The following is a 13,376-nucleotide window of genomic DNA, read 5'->3' on the forward strand; positions in this document are numbered from 1 at the left end:
TTGTAGTAATTCAGTGGAACTATTCTTTTGGACTCGAATAATTTCCTCAGGAAGACTGCCATCATTTAAGGGTATCAGAATTGGCTGCGATAATACCAGGACAAGCTTTTCACTTGGTGCTTCCTCTCTGCCCACATGGGGTTGTGGAGAACCATTACATCTGATCTACATATACATAATAGAGACGATAAGAGGGTAAACGTGATTGAGATACTTAAAAGTGAAGATTTCTGCCACCCTTTCATTTTGCTGTCTACACCAATTGCACCAGGACATGAAATGATGTTAATAAGAATTCTTGACAGCTGTAATTGTAGACCTTCACTTACACCCAAAATGACTGATGCTTTCTTTATCCTTTTAGTTTATATAAGATTAAAAGTGATCTTGCTTTGTTTTTTAAATTTAAAAGAATCTGTTTCTTCTAATAAGAAAATAAAATCAAGAAAAACTACTTTTACTAAGTATAAATTATTTTTGTTTGCTTTGGCAGCAATAACTTTTGTTTCTGAGTTTTTAGTAAATGTGTCTGGTTCACAATGTAGGAAACTGTGCTGAACTAAATAAAATAAATGATAAGATGTTGGATTTAGTAACTCTTAGAAGCCTTTTTAAGAAAATGTGGTGCATTTAAGGCTATTCTTTATTATATTTACCAGTCATTCTCAATTGAAGTGATTTTGTTATAATAGACGCTATTGACATCTAGTGAGTAAGGCCAGGAATACTGTTAAGTTCCTACAATGCATAGGACAGCTCCCTACAACAGAGGATTCTCTAGCCAAAACGTCAATAGTGCTGTGGTTGAGAAACTCCGATTTAGACCAATTGGAGTAACCACAGACCATTTAACATAAGAGTAACACCCAGCAACATGACCAAAGTTTGGCAGCTTTCCTTTGCCTGAGAGAGGAATCTGGGTTTAAGTGGCTCAAGGCCCTACCACAGAAAAGACAGCTTGCTTAGCAGTACTTGCTGCCCGGTGGTTGTATAACTGCAACAGGCCTTGACTTTCTCCATGAAATAACTGCTACCAATGCAGAGGGTTTTTATTTGCTTTTAACTCTCACATCCTAAGAAGTGTATTTTATTAGTTTGAGGATGGTTGAGAATAATGTTGACTCTGATTGTTCTTTCAGCTCCTCGAGAGAGAAACCTTAGGAACGAATGGGCATCTTGGCAAAGCAAAAAGTCAAAAGCTAATTACAGTCCAGCAGCTACGACAGAGAGTGAGCAACTTAGGCGGCAAACCAACATGATGTTGTCATTTAAATAATACTTTTGAAATCGTGACACATTTGCATTCCTGTGAGTATCTGTAGTTGTTACATGCTTTAATTTATCAGTAAGTGCATAAGTTTTAGAATAATTTAAACATTTCTCTAAATATGTCAGTATTGATATTCCAGCTGGATTCTATAGTTTGGTAAATGTTCCTGGAAATATCATCTTAGAGGTAGACTCTATGGGAACAAGATACTATCTAACTTCATGTACTAAGCTTTGCTAATGAGTTGTGAAAAACAACAAAAATCATAAAAATATGACAAAAAGAGAAGTAAAATTTGAAGTTGGGTTGGATATAAAAAGACAATGGAAAAGGCAGCTAGAGATGGGAAAAATAGAAGTGGTTTGGGGAGACATGGCATTTAAATGGCTGTCCCAGTGCTACTGTGAAATGTCATGGTTTCAGTACTCGATAGTGAGAGCTCAGAGGAAACAGCATAGCAGAGAGAAGAAGCACTAGGTAAGGAGCAGATGGGAAGTAAGGGGGGAGGAAACTCACATTGCATTTACATTGGGAAATTCTATTTGGATACATAAGAAGGTTGCAATTCACTTTTATTTTGCAATGCGCAATGACTGCACCCTCAGAGCAAAAGTAATGAATAGCTGAGATTAAGTAGTTTTCTTTACCTTACTTTTTTCTTCATTGAATATTGTCTGCTTGTTTTTTGCTGGTTCCTTTAGCAGGTCAATGTAATCATCATGGAAGTCTTCCAAATTCAGATTCATCTTTAAAACGTCTCCCTGCTGTACAAAGCAACAGTTAGCGAGAGCCTGAGCCAGGAAATTTGGAGGAAGAGTGCCATACACTAACTACTTGGAAGAAAACATAGACCACTTGCAATCTTTCAGCAAATGTATTCCACAAGAGACTGGTATACTCCCATGATATGTTTTATAAAATTATCCCTCCCAGCTCACAGTTTCTCTCCTGCCTCATTCCTTTGATAAAGTTCACTGCCAGTAAAAATTGGTTGTTGAAAGGCCCAGCAGGAAAAAAAGTAATCATTATAGTAGGATGTTCCCGCGGGAGCATTCTCTAGAGAAAGGAATCATTATGCATGGCAGTGTAAACCATCAGGAGAGTCTGGGGAGCAGCAGTGAGGTAGAAATGATTAAAGGTCTCTAGGGGAGAAGAAAGTAGGAAGTCCAGAGAATCTACACAAGCAAAATACTGGGGAGACTCTTGAAAAGATTAATAAAATATCACTAGAAAAACAGCAATTGAGAGCACATATACTTCTTCATGTGGTTGAAGATATTTCATTCCTTGTATTTCATGGGGCTCAGTTTTAGTCATGGAAGTAGTGGGGATTTGCAAAGTGCTGTGGAGTCAGTGTGAGAGCCGAGAAGACTTTGTAAAGGTAGAAAGAGCCACTGGTATCCCACGTGATAGAACATACCAGTTTAGAATGATGATTATACTAAAATAGAACGGTCTCTATTCCACCCGCAACACAATCCTTAGCTGTGTCTTAAACAAACAGGTATGCTCATCAAAATGCATATGCAACACTGGCTCAGAGCATTCAGGGAGACCCATTAATGGGGAGATTCTGCTTTTATTCCCAACTCTAAACTGAACTGGTTCGTATTGCACCTGAGTCACTCTGCTTTGGTATACAGTTGATATCTTCTTCCAAAATATCAGCTGGTGTGGAAAGAATGCTAGATTTTGAATTAGATCTAAATTCAAATTTGAGATCCACCACTATTGACTATTGGGCCCCATGTAAAGCACTTTTACCCTCTTTGGACTTTTCCTTTCATCTCTAACACAGAAAACATCTGCCTTCTTTTCATCTCAAGATTATTTGGAAATCACTGGAGATAATGTATGTGAAAGTCTTTTGTAAGTCTCAAATTGCTAAACATTAGAAAAATTTCTATCACCATTTCAGCCTTGATAGGAATTGCTGAGCCCACTTTCTATAACCCCTGAAGACAGAGGCATAGCATCAACCTTTATATTTAATAACATAAAAAAACACACATTTGTTATTTTCATACACACCTGTAAAGTGTTGGTAAGCATTCTTTGGCAAGGGTTTGTTGCATCCGTAACTCATAAAGGTAATATTGATACATATTTCTTTTGCCAGAGATACCCTTTCTCATTTCTACATCCACCTGAATTAAGCATCTTCAAGCACTGAATGATTGTTCTTGTCTGTACCAATCTATTGGGTGTTTACTACAAATGCCAAAACTCTTTCGAGAGAACTTGCTTTAAAAGGCAAATCAGGTCAGGCATGGTGGCTAACTCCTGCATTTCGAGAGGCCAAAGCGGGAAGATCACTTGAGCCCAGGAGTTAGAGACCAGCTTCGGCAACATAGTGAAACCTCAATTTTACAAAAATATCAAAACATTAGCCAAGTATGGTAGCACATGCCTGTGGTCCACACTACTTGGGAGGCTGAGGTTGGAGGATTGCTTGAGCCTGGGAAGTTGAGGCTGCAGTGAGCCATGATAACACCACCACACTCCAGCCCGGGCAAAAGAGCAACACCCTGTCTCTAGATCAATCAATCAATCAATCAATAAAAGACAAAGCATAGTGTTAAACATTGTGTGGGAGACTAAACTTAGCAAAGCCAGAGTGTTTCCTCAAGTATAATCAAGTAGGAGGGGTTGGGATGGCAACAGTTTTATGTGATGTAATTACATGTAACAGTTATATGTGGTGATTACATTAGTGCTATAGCCTGAGTGTTTATGTTCCCCTAAAATTTATATATTAAAATCCACACCTTAATGTGATGGTATTAGGAGATGACACCTTTCGGAAGTGATTAGGTCATGAGGGGGAATCCCTCATGAATAGAATTAGTGCCCTTAGACACAAGAGGCCTGAGAGATACCCCTCATTCTTCCACCACGTAAGGTTAGAGTGAGTACCAGGAAGTCCTCACTAGACACACTAGACAGCAAATCTGCCAGCATCTTGTTCTTCAACTTCCATCCTCCAGAACTATGAGAAACAAATGTCTGCGGTTTATGAGGCATCTTGTCAATGGCCCTTGGCATAGCAGCCCAAATGGACTAAGACAGGGAGGAAGGCACACAGTGCCATGGGAGATCAGGGAGGGAGTGATACAACTAAGGAAGGATTTATGGAGGAGGCAGCATTTGGGTTTTGCTCTGAGAGATGGTAAGGTTTCGAAAAACAGAGATAGAAGGTCATGTCCTTGAAGTAAAGGTTTAGAAGTGGGAAACCCCAGGGAGCATAGTAGATCAGTGGGATACGAACCCTACGTGAATGTAGAAGCACAATGGTTTGGAAAGGTGACCAGCCTCAGAACACCAAAAGGCCCTGAATTGGAACTTGACTTGGTGAGGAAGCGTTTGTAGTGGAGTTTTGTGAATGTGAAGACGACGCTAGCAGAACTATTTAGGAAGGGTAATCTAGCTGGGTGTATAATGAGGGGACTCCTGACTAGTGCAAAAGAGAATCCAAGTGACAGATTGAGCATGAGAGAGAGAGAATGCCATCCTGACTACAGTGAATGTGGAAGGAACGGGGAATGAGGACGCTGGAGAGGCTGTGGAAACAGCTCGTTCAGGAGGCATATCCATGAAGGCAAAATCTGGAAAGGGATACAACTGGGAGAAAGTAGATTTTATGAAGCTGACTCTCACTTGAAGATGTGCAACACAAATGACAGGAGTGTTGAAGACAAGGAAGAGCAAAGAGCGGGAGGAAGCGGCGAGTTTTAGCCTGTGTACTGAAAGTCAGAAGCACAGCAGCTCCTCAGAGGGTGGGGGTGGGGAGGGTGGAGGTGGGGAGGAAAGGATACCATGTTGAAAAAGATAACATGAGATATATGGTTTATTATCATTGTGAAGCATTGATGGGAAGCAAATAACTTATATATTAGAAATATTAATAATTTCATAAATTAAAAATTTCAGTTTTCTCAAACCTGATTAAAGAATTTATGTGTGGGTAATAATACAAAAGAAAGAAAAAGCTATGAACAAAGATGTTCATTGTAGTGTTACTTAAAATGGTAAAAAGGTTAAAATAATCTAGATTCTAAACCAAAGGATAAAGATAATTTGGTTGGGCACCCACTGAATTAAAAGCCTCACAAACTATTTAAATGGAAGCGGCACATAAATTATGACATGAAATTCCTTCAGAAAAAAAGTGGCTGGTAGAAATAAACATAATTCTGCTCTGAACTGCAAAACCACCATTAGGCATCAATAAGAATTATCACCACAGTAATCTTTAGTATCTTCACAGTCAATCCTCAGGGCTACCCTGGAATCCACTTTGTAGATCAGGAAACAGAGACTCAGGGAGATTAAATAATTTACCCAAAGTCACAAATCCAATCATTTAGGGAGAAGCTATTTCAAGGAAACTGTGCTTTGCTTTACAGCCCTTGCTCTTAATGACCTTGCTATTCTCTCCATCCTCAAAAACCAGTTCAGCCAGCTATGAAAACAGCAATAATCAAACCAGTTTTTGACATGACATTAACAAAGAAACATGTGTTTCACTTTAACTGGCTTTGCCTAGACATAAATATTTTCTCTATATTTGTTACCATCAAATCTGTATTCTATGAAAGTGATCATGATTAGTTTACTATTTTTATGAGGCAAGGTATTCAATGAATATAACACCTGAAGAATATTTTTATTTTCTCTGGTGCCACAATTTGGAGAGGGGAAAAATAACTTGACACCTATTATTTATGAACAAAACCACAGGCTACTTAATTATGAAACAAAACCATAGGCGACTTAATACAAAGTTTACTGGCAGAGTCTTACTGGCACACATTTTTTAGGATATGATCCATGAAAATGTAAACTAGACACCTTAATTGTGTTTAGCCCTCATTCCCAGCAATATTTTTCTCCGCCGTGATGGGAAAGAAATAGAATTAATTATCAGAAACACCCAGATAATTATGTTAGAAAGCTGTGAAACAAATGTGCACATTATGTCCCTTGAGAAATTCTATTAAAACATCTTTGCATCAGAAGACATTTGATTAACAATTTTTATTTATTTTGCTTGAAAATACATATTTGGGGAAGAAGAAATTACCTTCAGTTTTTCTTCAAGCTCTGTGAGGGACCCACATAATTCAGTCACAGATTCAAGAACCTCTTTGTGCTTTGTCACTATTTTCTCAATGTATTTCTGTCCTTCTTCCAAACCTGGGGAGGAGAAGGATGAAACTAGTCTTAAAGGTCAAATTTTTAGCAAGAAAGTAAGTCCAGGTCGCAATTCATCTCCCTAATGTCCAGCATGAGGGCTGATTAATTTAAATTCTTAATAAATATTTGCTGAACAGATAAATAAATGAATAAAGGCATGTTTCTAAAAGTTAGATATTCTAGGAAAATGATTACATTTGCTGTACCACACCATTTTCATGTAACCTAAATAATGTTGCTATATGAATAGTCTTAAAGCTCGATTTTCCTCAGTTTTTCCTGTTCAGAAAATTCAGTGGTTCCTCACTGCTTAGAGAATAAATTCCTCAGGATGGCATTCAAGGCCCTTCCATAACATGGTTTCAATCTGCCTCTCCCAAATATATGTCACTCTAATTCCATCCTGTATTTTATCTCTGGCCAAACGGAACCAGCAGCTCTTCCCTGAAGATGCCCACAGCAGCTAAGTGTTCCTTCCTCTACCAGGAGTACTGTTCCTCCACTCTATTTCCGCTGTCAAAATCTAACCTACTCTTTAAGGTTCACCTGAAATGCCAAGATTTCTATGAAGATATTTTCAATCTTTTCCAACTGGATTTCTCTCTTTTTAGTAATAAAAACAGCTATCATGTAGTGAATGCTTATTATTTGCCTGTGCCTAAACACTGTAAACCATTGTTCAATGTAATCCTTGGATAGATTCTACTACTATCCACATTTTACAAATGAGGAATGTGATGCTCAAAAGAACTTCTTGCCCAGGCAGGGTGGCTCACACCTGTAATCCTAGCACTTTGGAAGGCTGAGGATCACTTGAGGTCAGGAGTTCAAGGCCAGCCTGACCAACATAGTAAAACCCTATCTTTACTAAAAATATAAAAATTAACTTGGCTTGTTGGCGCATGCCTGTAATCCCAGCTACTTGGGATGCTGAGGCAGGAGAATCACTTGAACCCGGGAGTTGGAGGTTTCAGTGAACTGGGATCATGCCACCGCACTCCAGCCTGGGTGACAAGGCAAGATTTTGTCTCAAAAAAAAAGTAGGGGGACTTCTTTAGGTGATTCAGACAATAAATAGGAGAACAAGGATTTCAACCCAGGACTATCTGACTCCACACCCTAAGCCAGGTTGTATTACACATTGTTATGGGCTGAACTATGTCCCTCCATACTGCCAAATTCATATGTTGAAGTCTCAATTCCCTGTACCTCAGAATGTAACTGTATTTGGAAATAAGATCTTTAAAGAGGTGGTTAAGTTAAAATGAGGCCATTGGGATGTGGCTCTAATCCAATATGACTGGTGCCCCTACAAGAAGAGGGAGAGACACCAGAGCATGTGTGTGCAGAGGGATGACTACGTGAAGAGGCTGCAAGAGGTCAGTCATCTACAGGCCAAGCAGAGCAGGCTGAGAGGAAACCAACCCTGCTGGCATCTTCACCTTGGACTTCCGGACTCCAGAAGTATGAGAAGTTTCTGTTTAAGCCAGCCAGGTAGTGGCATTTTGTTACGGCAGCCCTAGCAAACAAATCCGAACATTTTATATCTTTCTTACTCCATTTACCATACCATGACTTCAAGGCCTAGACTGTGGTCTCTTGAATGCAGGAATCAGGTCTTAATTGTCTTTATAACAGCTATGGCTTTTAGTAAATCGCAGGGATGTAAAACATTTTTTGAGATAATTTTTCTGCATGAAAATTGTGAGTTCAGTAATGCTTGAGTAGCTTGCAAGAGTTGATATAATCTTAAAGTATCTTCCTTGATGCAAATTTTTAAAAATGTATAGCTTCCCTACCAAACAGATAGAGACTCATGTCATTCATTTATTCATTCAGTGATTCATTTATTCATCAAATATTTGTGAGGCAGTTGGTATGGGCTATTAGACAGTGAACTAACAGGCAAAATCCCTCCACTAATACAGCTTACACTCTGGTAAGGAAAGCCGGACAACACAAATAGCCATATAAAATGTCAGTTGGTGATAAGGGCCAGGAATACAAACAAAGCCAGATGCAGAATCTTGCATGATGGGAAGGGAATTTAACTTTTTAGGAGCTTTGTCAGTACTTATCATGCTCTGAGATTGAATAGGCATTGATCCAGGTACAAAAAAAAGCTAAAAAATACATATACTTTTCTCAAGTTTATGGGAAGTAGAGAAGACAAACAAATAGGTGTTTATACTATGATGTAAAATGTTCAATCATGGAGGAAACATACACCAGACTATGGGGGCAGAGTGTCTCCAAAATATTTTAGTGCACTTACACAGCAACTCCAGCAAGAAGATGCCACCTTAGTTTTCATTGATTTTTCAATCCACATTTTATTTTTTTATGTTTCTACCCTTTTCTTCTGGAATATCATGAATAATTCATTCTCAGTAATTTAAGTAGTGCAGTATAGATTCTACAAAGTTCATGGCTCTGCATAGTGTTTCATGTTATAAGAGAAAATATCTGACTGCAGCCATTGGCAGCCAAATTAAGCATTTTGTACCAACTATTGTGTCTTCTTTCTGGGCTGCATTTGCCTTGTCACTGGGCCTTACTCTTAGTCTCATAGGACTGTTACCAGGAAATCATGGAACTTATTCCTCAGAGCCCTCAAGAACTATCATCCTCCAAGGACTTCTTAAGTGGTGGCCTCTTTTAGAGGAAGGACCTCTCAGGATGACATGGTATTATCTTTTCTAGTCATGGAAGATAAGAAGGCAGAACTTGTAAAATGGCAATCTGAGTTCTCCCATTTATTTCACAAGTGAGAGGAAGGTAAAGGCGAATTTTCCAGGTCTTTCTCAAATTCGTGAACCAAAAACCTCATAGAAATGAGAGGGCTGGAGACTTCAGTCTTAGCTTTATGTCTACTTAAAGTATGACTGAAGTTTTCTGTGTTTTTCAAGGGATCAATCTAGTGGAAATTAGATTTTTTGTTGTTGTTGTTTGTTTGTTTATATAAGCTAAATATTGTTCTGGTGTTATTACCCTAGAGATGAATAACAGGAATGGAGAAAAGAGAATAGAGAAGGAAGGCTTACACAAAGTAGTTAAAAATCTGCAGGCTTCATCTGCTGTCAGAAATTCCCCCCCTCTGCTCCCTGTTTGCTTTCCCTGGCTGTGGGCTATTACCTTAACCCTTTTCTCTGAATAGGTTGGTGTACTGAAGACCCCAAGGACTTGTAACACTCTTGCTATCTACTGGATTAGACTCAGTATAGATTTGTTCAATGGCCAATCACTGGACATCCTAAAATAGATCTCACCATATAAGCGCTGAGCAAGGTCAGTGGCTTCCTGAATCCTTTCTTCTTGCTGTGGCACTGAGGGTGCAAGAAACTTATTGAACTGCTGGTGGAGAATTTTCACAGCTTCCTTTGTCTTGCACTCTGTGGAATATCTTCCAACTCTTACAACTGTGGCACTTGCATCTTCATACCAAAAGTGACACTAAATTTAAATAGGATAAAGCACAGATGAAAGAGACACCATCCTCTAAAGTTCTTAATTTTGACAAGTGAAGGATCAAATTTTAATTCCCTCAACTTTATGTTCACATTGGCTTGAACTTACTAACTTATAATAAAGAAAATATTAAAACATAGTCATATACTTTTGCACTTAAATGTTAGAGGCAGACATAAGTACAAATATGAAAATACATATAAATAAAACTATAAGAAAGTAAAAATATGAAAATATATTTGATTCTCCTGCCTTCTTAAGTTTGCCTAAAATATGATTCCAAGAAGAATGTTGCAGACTTATGAGAACAGGCAGAATAAAAAGCATCTGGCACTAAAAAGAATCTAAATAGATGCTAAATGGCAAGAAAAAAGCCAACATGCTCACAATCCAGTATAATAAACTGATATCATTTACAATACACTGCTAGAGTATTGCCTGATGAATAATCTAATAAATAAAATCTCTTTGTAGAATAAGATTCAGTTTATGAATGGGGAAATTTCATCCCAAGAATAGCATTTCACCTTTTTTTTAATAGAAAATAGTTATATTTTCCAAATACAGTGGAGAATGAGACAGTTTCTCATTAAAAATAAATAACTGATGGAAGGAATGTCTGACCCAGGCCTGAAGCACTTATGCAGGGTGAGAAATAGAAACACATGACTCAGTTAGGAGTTGGTTTTAAATAAGTGCCACAAAGGTACAACAAACCTGTACATCATATGTAGAAGACTGATCATTTTGACTCTCCTTAATTTGGTGTTAAATCTAAAAGCTCAACTGCATTAGTGGCAAGGGCACTCTGTTTCTCACAACAATGGGCAACAAAGAACACTCAAGAACTTCAAGTGCAGAATTTATTAAATGAAGTGTCCAAACAATAACCTTAACTTGTCATATTTCACATATTTTATGTATACTCCACCATTTATCCTCTTGACAGTATCAACAACAAACACCAATAACAACTTTTTGTAGCTGAAAAATCACAGTATCAGTTTTTAAAATAAATATTTTCAAGTTCTGTGAAATAAATAAGCCATTCTGAGCATTTTAAACAGATATCCAGCAGTGAACATAATTTCATGATAATTAAACATCTTCAGTTGATGAGGTTATGGAGAAACAGGAACACTCATACATTGCCGGTGAATCAGCAAAGACCTTTCTCGAGAGAAATTGACCAATACAATCAAAGGCCTTACATAATTCATCCCCTTTGATCCCTCAATTCTATTTTAGAGAATTATCAAAATTAAAAAAAATCATGAAAAGGAGCATGATACATGAATTTAACGATAATAACAGCTAATGCAACAATGCTTTAAAGTTGTAAAACAATTTTTGTAAACAACATTACAATGTGGATACCACAGCAAAAAGAAGATACCTCTTCTACCACCTCCTGGAGATGCTCAGTCAGGTCCAAATTCTTCTTGTAATCTGTCACAACTTTGTCAAAGTCATCCACATGTTTCTGCAAATCCTTCATGGCTTCCAAAAGAACATTAACTTTATCACTTGGATAATTTAAGAAAGAATCAGAGGTTTTATTACTAACTTTTTCCATTTTCCTTTTCAAAGCCTGTATGAAAAACAACAAGTTTTTAAAATAACATTCAATCTGGATCTATGATGCTAGTGATTAAATACTGAGAAAACTGGTAAAAGTTTTGCAGCTTCCTCCAATCTACTAAAATAATAATTATTACAAATATATTATGGAAAGAATGGGGGTTTTCCCAAATATTCTATTGATTTAGCATTTAGCAAATAAATAGAAAATTTACTATATACCAGGTGTATTCCAGATTTTGAGAATAATAATATGCCATTTTTTTTAAGATAATGATAATTCAATCAAATACTTGTCCTCAATAAGCTCACTGTCTCCTGGAAAATGCATTTAAATAATCTAGCCAGTACATGTGATAATCAAGGTAGGAATAAGAGGCTATGGGAGCAGTGGAGCAGAGTAATGGCATAGATGGGTGCAAGAAAAGGGGGAGTATAGAAGGTGTGTGCATGCATCCATGCTCATGTGTGTGTGTGTTGGGGAGAAGGATGGAAGCAGATAGCCTGGGTAGGCTTGGCAGAAACCATTCTGGATCTGCTTCAAGATATAAATCAATTTATTATGCTTTTTACATGAAGAATACAATTGTTATAAAAATGGAAAAATACTCTTTGAGTCCCAGTGCTATAAAAAGCCAGAGTTAGGTATCTAGATTTGAAATGCAAAACAATTTTGCAATAATTGTGTAGTACATACATACACATGTGCATGTACACAAACCATACTTTCTTGTTACCTGCATTTTTTCAGCATACAAATCAACTTGTTGAATTTGATATTTAAGCGCCTTCAGATTCCGAAATTTTTCATTTTTCTTAGTGTAATTAAACTTCAAATTATTGAACTTCTTTTTGATATCTTTGAATGACTCTTTGAGCTGTAGTTCAATAAAGAAATAGGTGATTTCCTTAAAATAAGGAAATAAAGTCACTTGCAATAAATCAAAGCATTTGAACACTTCAAAATATTGATCTTAAAAATGTATTTAGACTAATTTTCTTTCCTTCCCTCCCTTCTTTCTTTTTTTTCTTTTTGAGACAGGGTCTCAGTCTGTCACTCAGGCTGAAGTGAATTGCTGTGATCTTGACTCACTACAGCCTCTGCATCCTGGATTCAAGTAATTCTCATTTCTCCCCTCAGTAGCTGGGACTACAGATGTGTGCCACCATGCCTGGCTATTTTTGTATTTATAGTAGAGACAGGGTTTTGCCATGTTGGCCAGACTGGTCTCGAACTCCTAGCCTCAAATGATCCACCCACCTTGGCCTCCCAAAGTGCTAGGATTACAGGCATGAGCCTGTAATTGAGCCTTGGTGTGATTCTCAACAGAAAACAAATTTGCCAAGTGGACATACAAAGTGAATTTAAATATATCTTCCAAATGTAAGTAATTATAAAATGTTTGTTAATACTTTTCGATTTGTAATTTTTAATTAAGATTATATCTATAGAACATTCTTTTGTCCCTCAAGTAAGAAAATTTCTCACATATCATACATAAACTTTTAACAACTCTAATTTTCTTATTTGTGTTTATTTGATATCTTTTCCCAATCATTCTGTTTTCCATATGCTAATATTTGTCCCAGATCTATCTTCCCATACTCTCTCACAGCTATCATGTATACATTTATTAAGGCTCCAAAGAGCTATCCATGTCGAAGAGGTCAATGAAGCATTGACATTTAGACTACCTAGGGCATTGGTGGGGTGGAAGAGAAGACCCAATATGATGAGATTTAGTAGAAAAATAACGATATCTGCCCAGTTAAAAAATTATTTTTCTTGAGAAGTTCTGAAAAGAGTTTTACTTCTTAGATATAGACCATTAACTTCGAAGATCCTTCAAAAGCAAAAAAG

At 37.3% G+C, this 13,376-nt stretch overlaps 1 protein-coding gene across 3 annotated transcripts in view; it reads right to left on the bottom strand.

The window, feature by feature from the left end:
- The window catches only part of CCDC141 (coiled-coil domain containing 141), a 194,619-nt gene that overhangs the window by 15,729 nt on the left and 165,514 nt on the right, over positions 1–13,376 (bottom strand). For 2 of the 3 annotated variants that reach the window (XM_035304429.3, XM_035304426.3), the window contains 5 exons: positions 12,253–12,393; positions 11,331–11,525; positions 9,736–9,919; positions 6,354–6,466; positions 1,918–2,034 (listed from right to left, as the gene is read on the bottom strand). In XM_035304429.3, coding sequence (XP_035160320.2) covers positions 1,918–2,034; positions 6,354–6,466; positions 9,736–9,919; positions 11,331–11,525; positions 12,253–12,393 — 750 coding nt within the window. The remainder of the gene's footprint in view (positions 1–1,917; positions 2,035–6,353; positions 6,467–9,735; positions 9,920–11,330; positions 11,526–12,252; positions 12,394–13,376) is intronic. The other variant, XM_078327323.1, reaches the window with a different exon arrangement.

This window comes from Callithrix jacchus, chromosome 6 (assembly GCF_049354715.1).
Source record: "Callithrix jacchus isolate 240 chromosome 6, calJac240_pri, whole genome shotgun sequence".
NCBI classification, from domain to species: domain Eukaryota; kingdom Metazoa; phylum Chordata; class Mammalia; order Primates; family Cebidae; genus Callithrix; species Callithrix jacchus.